Genomic DNA, 10,889 nt, shown 5'->3' with positions numbered 1-10,889 from the left:
TATACGACTTCCCTTCAACCTTGACTGTGTGGATGTTTTCTGAGAACTGTCTTCAGCAAGCAAACCATGACGCCCGCGGTCATAACTGACCTGCGGAGCGGTGGTACCTCTGCCCTTCACAACCAGGGGTCGTACCGGCGGCGTCAATTCAACAAACACAAACAGGGTCATGTAACCTTGGACATTACGGGACAAACCCAGACGTTACATGTGCCTACATATAGTGCACTGACAATGCAAATGAAATTGTATATTACTTTTTACTAAACAAATGTTTAGCTTATGCCCGTGGCATTTCAATCACACTCATACAACACAGCCTTTCTGCACAACATCAAGGAACAGTTCTGCTGTTGGGACTGGGCTTAATGCTAACGTGTTTTCATACACTTTGGCAAACCTTTGTGTCTTGGAATGGGGGAGAAAATTTTGAAATACTTGAACTGGATCCATCCAGTGGCATCACTAGGCTGTTTCATTCGGGGCTAAAGCCCCAGATATTATTTAATAAGCCCCGAATCTTATGTAAAAAAAAAAAAATAATAATCAACTTGCTTTTTTTTTTTGCTTGCTTTACACTAGAAACAAACATGGGGATTCCAGGGGCATCGAAAAATAAAGTAGCTTAGTCCTTCTACATAGTCCTTCTGGCAAGAGAATAAACGGTTTTAAAACATAACCTGTTTACCACCTCAAGTGAATTAACCTATCCTATCCCCAGTAATATATATATATATATATATATATATATATATATATATATATATATATATATATATATATATATATATATATATATATATAATAACTGACATATATATATAAAGGTAAGGTCTGTCTCACTTGTATTCATTTTACTCTGAAATAACTTGAATGGAACTTGAGATGTCTGGGGATAAGCAGCACAGCAGTCAGGTAGCTATTTAAAGCTATAATAAACTGTGCATTTTGTGTATTTAGGTAAAGCATTATGAAAAATTTGCCCATTTTCCCTTTCCCTCTGGGCTAAGCCCCGGATATTTCAGAAACCTAGAGACGCCCTTGGATCCATCAGTTCCTAATCTTCTGATACGCGGTTTAACTGAACAATGGAGCCGTTTCAAAGTAACCTGCACCCTTTATTTACCTAGTTGTTCTGATGGCCTTCTATTTGTCCCTGGCCATCCGCTCCACTTGGTCTCCTGACTGTATTTCAGTTCAAGCCAGGGGAAAAGAGCAGCTACAGGGTGGCTGATAATCCATCCAATAATAACAAAGCTAAATATAATATTTTCCAATACAGGCAACAGTCATCTTAAACCATTATTTAATATAAAGGAACTAAGTGTATGATTTGTACGTGCATCGCAGTGAAACTGGGAGTATATGAACAGCTCGTAATTTAACTTAAAGAATGAGATCGTCCTCAACTCTCTATTGAGTAGACCACCTGTCGGCTGGTTTCTATTAGACTCTATAGACCTCTGAAGAATAAGTCCCGCCTCCAAGGCTCCTGGTTCTATCGGACAAATGTCTATGGGAAATAACATGGGGTTTTTGAATGATCGTACATAACAAACTCTGTAGGTGGGACTTATTCTCCAGAGGTCTACTGAGTAGACCACCTGGGGCTGGTTTCTATTATATACTCTATTGAGTAGACCACCTGGGGTCTGGTTTCTATTATAGGCTATTGAGTAGACCACCTGAGGTATGGTTTCTGTTATAGACTATTGAGGAGCCCACCTGGGGCTGATTTATATTATATACTCTATTGAGTAGACCACCTGGGGTCTGGTTTCTATTATAGGCTATTGAGTAGACCACCTGGGGTCTGGTTTCATTATACACTCTATTGAGTAGACCACCTGGGGTCTGGTATCATTATACACTCTATTGAGTAGACCACCTGGGGTCTGGTTTCATTATACACTCTATTGAGTAGAGCACCTGGGGTCTGGTTTCTATTATAGGCTATTGAGTAGACCACCTGGGGTCTGGTTTCATTATACACTCTATTGAGTAGACCACCTGAGGTCTGGTTTCTATTATACACTCTATTGAGTAGACCACCTGGGGTCTGGTTTCTATTATACTTTCTATTGAGTAGACCACCTGGGGTCTGGTTTCATTATACACTCTATTGAGGAGACCACCTGGGGTCTGGTTTCATTATACACTCTATTGAGCAGACCACCTGGGTACCTTTAACCTATGTGTCTTATCTTATGTAATATTGTAATATATCTATGGGGCATCAGCGATAGTTTGGAATGTACCAAGTTGGATCATGCAGGCAGGGGCAGGGGCAACCGCTTGGGGACCTTGCATCATACTGCTCCTCACTCATTGTGCTCACATTGCAGATTAATGGGCCCCTATGATGCAATCCTCCATAGTTTTTTGTCACACAAAATGCTTCCTCCTGATATATTTAACAGGATGCTGGAGGGAAAAGTTAGAATTCAATAACATAACATTTAATACGCCCAGCCCAGTGTGGTTTGGTAATATTTTTTGTTGACAATGAAGTGTGTTTGATGATGCAATCCAGTGCCTGATTGAGACAGGAGCACTTCCCCTCTACCAATATGCTCATCACACTCCTCATCCAATAGGGATCCCCGCTTAGGCAAACATGATGCATGCAAACTATTGACTCAATTCAAAAAATACGATAAGATGTAATTAGATCATATTCTAACTTTGCTCCTGTTGAGTAAACAAACCCAGCCAGAAGCTCTTCATTCTGTTTTTAAAAGCATATCATTTTAGCCTGAGGGGTGAAAACGAGATAGCAGTTCTCTGAGTGCAGTGAAATCAGGTTTTGTGGGACATCGTGACACTGTGTTTCTACTCAGGTTAGTCCTCTCTCCAGGTGTACCCATGGGTTTCTGGGAAAGTACTGTACACACACAAAAACACACACACACACATACACACACACACAGTCAGTCAGGGGCTTGGTGGACAGTCAACCAGGGGCTGGGGGGACAGTCAAGGCCTGATGGACAGTCAGTCAGGGGCTGGGTGGACAGACAGTCAGTCAGAGGCCGGGTGGACAGTCAGTCAGAGGCTGGGGGGACAGTCAGTCAGGGGCTGGGAGGACAGTCAAGGCCTGATGGACAGTCAGTCAGGGGCTTGGGGGAGAGTCAAGGCCTGATGGACAGTCAGTCAGGGGCTTGGGGGACAGACAGTCAGTCAGAGGCCGGGTGGACGGTCAGTCAGAGGCCGGGTGGACAGTCAGTCAGAGGCTGGGGGGACAGTCAGTCAGAGGCTGGGTGGACAGACAGTCAGTCAGAGGCCGGGTGGACAGTCAGTCAGAGGCTGGGGGGACAGTCAGTCAGGGGCTGGGTGGACAGTCAGTCAGTGGGTGAGTCCGGCTGGTTGGTCTAGCATCAGATCTAAAAGGCGCATCATGAGGGAGCTCGATAATAGTGTGGAATCCTCTTTTTTTGTTTGAGGACAAACTAGCATTTCATTGTGTTGTTTCTGACACTTGTTTTGAATAATCGACTATTCGGAACAAAGTAGACATCTTTGCAGAATTATTCAAACTGTGTCATCCCCCACACGAACAGAGATAGAGTAAAATATATATCTCCGTATTCCTTTGAATGCTACTCAGTATATCGCAGAACAAAGACACAACTACCACTCAACTCATATCACACTGAACGGGCAGAAAACCCCGATCATAGCACGAATAGGACGACATTCGGCTCTTTAATGCTGAGCTGATCCCAGTGGTGGTGATTCACTGGGCAACATTGTCAAATGCCCAGAACACAGAAGGTCCCTGAGTTAGAGTATTGGGTGTTACACACAGATAGGACGATGAACAGGTTCACGAAGCACACGCAGCACCAGTCACTGTTTTTGAGGGCACATGGGCAGATCAGCCTGGCTGTACGCATATGCCACCCCCCTTCGTGTGTCTAATGGTATCGCCTCGGGTGACGTCAGACTGGGTGGATAAATAGCCATCGCGCTGCGCCATGAGGCTGCTGTGTATGCGTCTCTCCACGGTCTGAGGTCGGTTCCAGAAGGACAGGACATCCCCATAGCGCACTTTTTTCAATATTCACACGTTATATACCATTAGTACGGTTCGGGACATCAGTAAGCGATGATGAACGGTCAGATGAACGGTTTCCACAACTCCCTGATTGAGGAGGACTGCTTCTTGTTCACCTCGGAGTCGGTCGGAGAAGGACATCCCGGTAAGTCCTGTCAGACCGACCTCTCTGTTGGTCCAACTCCTCCAGATAGCGGATGATTCATTCAAGGAGATCTTAATCAAAGTTTATTAAGGTGATTCCTGAACACCGACGCTTTTTTTTCGAGTTTAAATTAATAAATCATTCAATCAATCTTAACGTGTTGGATCAGGCGCTCTGAGCTACCGTTAGCGCGTGGAGCTAAAGCACACGCCGCGCGCTCCCATCCCGGGGGATGGGGGTCCTAACGGCGAGGCTACCGGAAATGTTCTTCTAACGCATGTCTTTTGTGTCGTTATGAACTGAAGTGTTTAATACTTGATGCGGGGGCACTGTAAGCCATGTGTGCGCTGGTCCAGAAAAGCCCCGCGGACCACATGGCTTCTATAAGACCGGGTGACTCGAATAATCAAACCGCGTTATCATAATCCTTAACATGCACGCGGTGTCCCTGCGGAAACGCATGCTTGGTTTGACTCGGACCGCTATTTGTGCGTCAATTGAATAACCATGGGGTCCGTTGTTACATAGCTTCGGCACACGTGAGTCTGATGAAATGGCGACTGCAGGATCTCGGGGCCCTTCCACCCGGCGTGCTCAGGGGCCCCTCCCACCACTGCTAATCGGGGCTAAACCTCTTACGCAATGATTGACGTTCGTTCCTGCGCTCTGAAATTAATTATCCTGGATAACTTGGTACTAGAAAATTGGCTGTTTAGAGATGTCCATGTTCAAGGTAGGGTTATGCAGTGAGTCTGAGGAGTTATCTGGTAATAAATGTAGTTCTACATCAAATGGCCGTAGTTGCACTTTTTGTATCGGGACGCAGAGGCAGCCACTCCTTACCCAAGACTCCAGAATTGCTGTCAGAGTAGCTAAAGTCCATAAGATCTGACTCCTTGGTCCTCTGATATGTCCTCCGGTTCTTTCTGCTGACAGTGAAAACAACAGAGCGGACAAAATGGGGATGAGCTTGGATGTTGAGATTTGTCAGGAAGAATATGACCATGGCAACCAGTTACCTCCACATTGTTTATTTCGTTACCAGTAACACTAACCCTGTCTCTATATTTTCCAGACAAAATCTGTGATCAGATCAGCGATGCAGTCCTAGATGCTCATCTCAAGCAAGACCCAGATGCCAAAGTCGCTTGTGGTAAGTAGGGATTCACTGATGCTGATATGTTTTCCAAAGGATGTGCAACATAACATTATCAAACCGTTAAGGAAGTTTGCGCAGATTTTATGCTGTTATGAAGAAATGCTCCTATAAGCACCCAATATGTCAACGGAGGTGTCAATGTTCCCCACACTCTGCAGAGAACAGTTTGGCAATAGGCCTTAAATGTTCAGCACAAATGCAAGGGGAGGGGGAGGGAGATGGGAGTCACTGTCAGTCATTCTAGACCCTTCTCTTCAAACACCCACACCTGTCACCCCGTATGAGCGGATCACCAGGCCTTGGAGTGGCATACCAGTATTTCTAGTTCATTATGACCTTTCAACATGCAGAAATCTCAGTGCTACAGTCCTAATAAACGCATGAATGTGATGATCAGAGTTTTAGTTGAGCAAAGTGAATCTTTTCGAAAAATCATAATAAAAACAATGCACTATGCTCTACTTTACATGCATGCCTGAATATAACGCAAGTAGAAGGAAGTCAGGGTTTCAGAGCCACCCTTGGTCCGAATCCAGCTGTGTTACGGCAGAGCTTCAGTCTTGAAAGCGCCTCTCACCAGATGAGCTACGAGCGATGCTGGGTTCTGTTACGTGTTCAGTGTAACGGATGGTGTGTGACGTCATGCACGCACCGTTGGAACGATGAAATGCATTCGTCTGCATTTCTCCCCCCCTCCCCGCCTGATATCTAAAAGGTACACGCTGTCCGACCAATGAGAACAAGTGAATATCGCCTGACCTAAACTAGACAGCCCTACTGATGATTTAGCGCTTGTGTTGCAAAAAAGTTTTTAACTAGTTCTAACAGTATTATCAGTAATCTTTTAAATTTGACCTCGGATGTGTGGTGACTGTGACGCTGCGACTGTGTTTGTGTGCTCGGACCGTGACCTCGACCGGTGTACATGTTGTATCAACTATTTGCAAGTTGCTTTCCTTGAGGCGTCTGTCAATCAAACATTGGTCATTCTGGATGTAAACTTTGATCCTCATCACCCTTAGAAACGGTTGCCAAGACGGGGATGATCCTGCTGGCAGGGGAGGTGACCTCGCGGGCCACCGTAGACTACCAAAAGGTGGTGCGGGACACCATCCGCCACATCGGATACGACGACTCCTCCAAGGGTGCAGCAATTAACTTGCATAACTTTTATGTTTATTTTTTTCTCAGTCATTTTCTGTATAGGTTTCCCTTTATTTTAAATGTCTCTGTGCCCACTCAAAGGCTTCGACTACAAGACCTGCAATGTCCTGGTGGCGTTGGAGCAGCAGTCTCCGGACATTGCCCAGGGGGTTCACATCGACCGCAACGAGGAGGACATCGGCGCAGGGGACCAGGTGGGTCCCGGGCTCAGCGGCAGCGGGGTTATGGGCGGCTGGTGGCTATGGGGCTCCGCAGCAGCGAGGTCATGGGCGGCCGCTGGTTATGGGGCTCAACAGCATAGGGGTTATCGGCTGGTTATCCGGAACCAACGCTCTCGTTCTCTGTGCAGGGGCTGATGTTTGGCTACGCCACGGACGAGACGGAGGAGTGCATGCCCCTCACCATCGTCCTGGCCCACAAGCTCAACGCCAAGCTGGCCGAGCTGAGGCGCAACGGGACCCTGCCCTGGCTCCGGCCCGACTCCAAGACCCAGGTGAGGACGGAGGAGCTCTCTGTCGGCCTATTTAGGACCGCCCCTGCAAGGGATGGCGTGGATAGGGCTAAATAAAGCGGGTAACAACTACAGCCTGGAAACACAATGTGACCCGGGTTCAGCGATGAGCAGAATGCAGCGTGTCTTAACGCGTCTCATCTGCAGGTGACGGTCCAGTACCGGCAGGACCGGGGCGCCATGCTTCCCGTGCGCGTGCACACAGTGGTGGTCTCCGTGCAGCACGACGAGGACATCTACCTGGACGAGATGAGGGACGCCCTTAAGGAGAAGGTGGTCAAGGCAGTGGTTCCCTGCAAATACCTGGACGACGACACCATTTACCACCTGCAGCCCAGCGGCCGCTTCGTCATCGGGGGCCCGCAGGTATGCTCGCTGACTGGTGTAAGTGGGAATGAATCCATGGTGAAGGGTGAGGTTGAATGGCTTGGTCACCGGTTCCTTTTATCTAGGGTGACGCCGGCCTGACGGGCCGTAAGATCATCGTGGACACCTACGGCGGCTGGGGGGCCCACGGCGGGGGGGCCTTCTCGGGGAAGGACTACACCAAGGTGGACCGCTCGGCGGCCTACGCGGCCCGCTGGGTGGCCAAGTCCCTGGTGAAGGCGGAGCTCTGTCGCAGAGTGCTAGTGCAGGTAGTCATCCGCCTCCTGACTTTGTCTTGATCCTCATGTTGTGATTCCGAGAGCGTCCCCCCCCTAAAGCTTGTGACACGGTCTGTCCCGCTGGCTTGATCAGGTTGCCTATGCCATCGGGGTGGCCCATCCCCTCTCCATCTCCATCTTCCACTACGGGACGTCCAAAAAGAGCGAGCGAGAGCTGCTCGACGTGGTGAAGAAGAACTTTGACCTGCGGCCTGGGGTCATCGTCAGGTAATTCACTCCTCCTGGAGACACGGGGTACCTTGCTTCTAGTCTACCTCCTGAGATCTCCCTCGCACATGCATTGATGAATATGATCTGGTTAAAGAATTGATCAAAGGTTAGGTTTTATGAGTGAAAGTTAAATGCCTGGGGTGTCTGAGGGTTTCATTATTAGTTGGCATTTTATTTTTTTTAAGTAAAAGATTGAATGCAAGGTTTTGGCTTCCATCTGCAAGTGGAAATCAGCACGTTGGTAAGTTTCCCATTGTGTGAGTGGATTGAGTGTGTGCACGCACGCTGGTGCTGACTGCTGCTAAATGTGTTGGTTATGTATTCCAGGGAGCTGGATCTGAAGAAGCCCATGTATCAGAGGACCGCAGCCTATGGCCACTTTGGCCGAGACTCCTTCCCATGGGAGGTTCCCAAAAAACTAAAATACTAAACCGTGTCAAGCTTTTCCCCCCAGGCTTGTTGGTGTATACTACAGAGAAGCCTCCAAGACCCAGGGGGACAGGCCCTCACTTCACTCCCTCCCTCACGCTTTCCGCTCTTGTTTAGTTCTTCTCGGTCTTCTTCTCTTTAGCTGTGAGTACTGTCACTCTTGACCCTGGGAGATGTGCGTCAGTAATGTCAGAACAGTTGCAGATGAAACATGCAGTGCATCGCTGTCCCCCTCCCACGGCACACTCCCCAGTCCCCACTCCAAGCCTCCCAGTTAAACACTCCTTCAAAGAAGAGGGGCCACAGTGTTGGCATCCTTTAGTTGAGGTGGTCTTCCCCTGCATAGCGTCTCTGTCCCTTGATTCTATGTGCGTACCTCCTTTCGGTATTTATATTGGTTTTAAACTGGTGCTACTCGTGTAAGGGGTATGGGCATCTCAACTTGGCTTACCTTAAAGTTGAGATGCCGTGGATAGTCTTTGAGCATTCCTCCTGGCAGTTATTAGCTTGGCTGTTCAGCCCCCCCCCCCCCCCCCCAACCTCTCACATCGTGGGGGACGCCTGAAGAGCACCATGGAAGTAAGGGTGGCTCCGGTTTTTGTTAATTTAATGACAACGGGAACTATGCTATGCATTGTTGAGCACAGGAGGCCTCGGTTGCTGAGCTCCTAGCGAGCGTCGCCGCAGACGTCCCATCCAGACCACTGCGGTTTTCTGATGTAATACAGAAAAGTCAGAAGCTGCTATGCCACTGCTGTGGTCTGATGGAGGCATCTGCTCTACTTGATTTGGTGAAGAAACTAGTGAATCGGATGCATTATCCTTGACATTACTTTTTATAAAAAAGTTGTTACAACTCCCAAGTTTGCAAGGGCATTGATTTATATATTTTCTTCCTTGCACATATCGGTGGTTGGCGTTCCTCTGCAGAAGCCCGTCTCCATCCACAACCTATTGTTCAGTATTTATTTAGGGTCTGGAGCTCGGCGTGGATACAGAGAAGCCAAGCTCTCAGACGGTAGCTTTTAAACAATCCAGGATCAATTATCTATCTTGTCACGACAACTTTTAAACTCAAACGTAGTGGTTCCAAAGTGTCCTACAGAAAGCTTTGGTATGCCACCGTCTACATGTACGGGGGGGGGGGGAGAAGAACCGGATCATTTTGATATTTGTGCAGGTTTTTTATTTTTGAAGGAGTCACACAAATGGCCTGTAGGTTATTACTGGCCCCGCTCGGATCTGCTCTGTGATTGGCTAACATTTGGCTGGTGTTGTACAGAGAAACCAGCCTTGTTTACACGGCCTTCACTCATGCAGGAAGGTGGTTTTAGTGTTTTGGCTTGAACCATTCAGAGATCGTCCCATTGGCAGAAGCAAGTGCACGAGTGCCTTTTCTATTTCCTCTATCCCCTCCATTTGCTGAACCTCTTATCAACATGCGTCCGACTCAGTGGAGCAGGTAGCTTAACCTTACAATGTGCTTCATGTCTAGAGATTTGCGTACAGTCCATTATGTCCTGTATGTAATAAACTGCTACTTTCATTTCAATCGTTTTGACCTCTTTATTTCATAAAGCATTGCTACATCCTAACAATTTGGGGTGTTTGGATAATGTCCTTTCAGTTCCTTAACAAGTGGGAAATGTAGGCGGTTGAAATATTAGGTATTTAGGCAAGTTCCATAGATGTACATAGCTCTGAACATGTATTTTAAATCATTTATAGCTATGACGGCACATACGGCTATAAATAATTGTACCAGATATTGTGAATCTCATCTCCATTAGGTCTATAATGACTGGGCGGGGTCATGGACGGACCCCACGCCCCCCTCCACCACCACCTGTTATAATGACCGTCAGGGTTAGGGTTGACCTTTTTTCTTTTTGGGCCGGAGCATTTCAGCCCATGAGCTCATGGGGCCAGTGACCCTGACACCCCCCACCACCTGCCTGGTATCATGCCTCATGCGCCTCATGGCCATTTTCACTGAAGGAATTCAACCATTCATTGGAAATACTTGTGAGATTTCCTGCTTGGTTATTGGAGACAAAACTAATTGGGAAACTTGACTCCCATCTGTGGAGGAAGTCAGTGAAACAGGCTAATATTAATCTTTCGCCTTAGAATGTGGTTAGTATGGTAAATCACTTATTAAGAAGGACCTATAGCATGTTCCACCTGCTGATATGATTGACAAACACAAGGTCTGAACTAAATCAGGACGATTGAGTCTTGAAAGCCGTCGCCCTGAGGAAGTATGCAGTGCAATATTTAAATAATAAAGTAACATGAAAGCCAATACAGCTGCACCCAGAATAAACATTAACACCTGAGCAAGCTAATGTGAACCATGGATCTATGGTCCTGGTTTGTTTTTTCCTGCTCGTAACTTCCGTCACGTGCGTTCTGTAAAAGAACAGTACAAGATTTCTGGAGATCCTGCTATTCCTTATTTCCATGTCCTACCTGTTCCAGGAGTTCCCCTCCAGGGTGCATCAGAGGAGATCCATACTCCCTCAAAAGGCTAATCTTAACAGTTCACA

At 47.2% G+C, this 10,889-nt stretch overlaps 1 protein-coding gene across 2 annotated transcripts; it reads left to right on the top strand.

The window, feature by feature from the left end:
- Window positions 1-3,990: 3,990 nt before the first annotated feature.
- Window positions 3,991-9,892, top strand: mat2ab (methionine adenosyltransferase 2Ab). Of its 2 annotated transcripts, XM_079754943.1 has the most exons (9): window positions 3,991-4,202; window positions 5,278-5,355; window positions 6,384-6,506; window positions 6,607-6,719; window positions 6,875-7,018; window positions 7,184-7,402; window positions 7,489-7,671; window positions 7,775-7,908; window positions 8,239-9,892. In XM_079754943.1, the coding sequence occupies exons 1-9, from the start codon at window positions 4,109-4,111 to the stop codon at window positions 8,339-8,341; spliced, it is 1,191 nt and encodes a 396-aa protein (XP_079611069.1). In that variant the 5' UTR covers window positions 3,991-4,108; the 3' UTR covers window positions 8,342-9,892. The 2 variants fall into 2 exon arrangements, with proteins under 2 accessions (XP_079611069.1, XP_079611070.1); XM_079754944.1 differs by having other exon boundaries at window positions 7,775-9,892.
- The last annotated feature ends 997 nt before the right edge of the window (window positions 9,893-10,889 follow it).

This window comes from Pollachius pollachius, assembly GCF_949987615.1.
Source record: "Pollachius pollachius genome assembly, chromosome: 1".
Lineage (NCBI taxonomy): Eukaryota > Metazoa > Chordata > Actinopteri > Gadiformes > Gadidae > Pollachius > Pollachius pollachius.
Note: the sequence above shows the minus strand (reverse complement) of the source record. Positions and strands in the feature narration are given on the sequence as shown.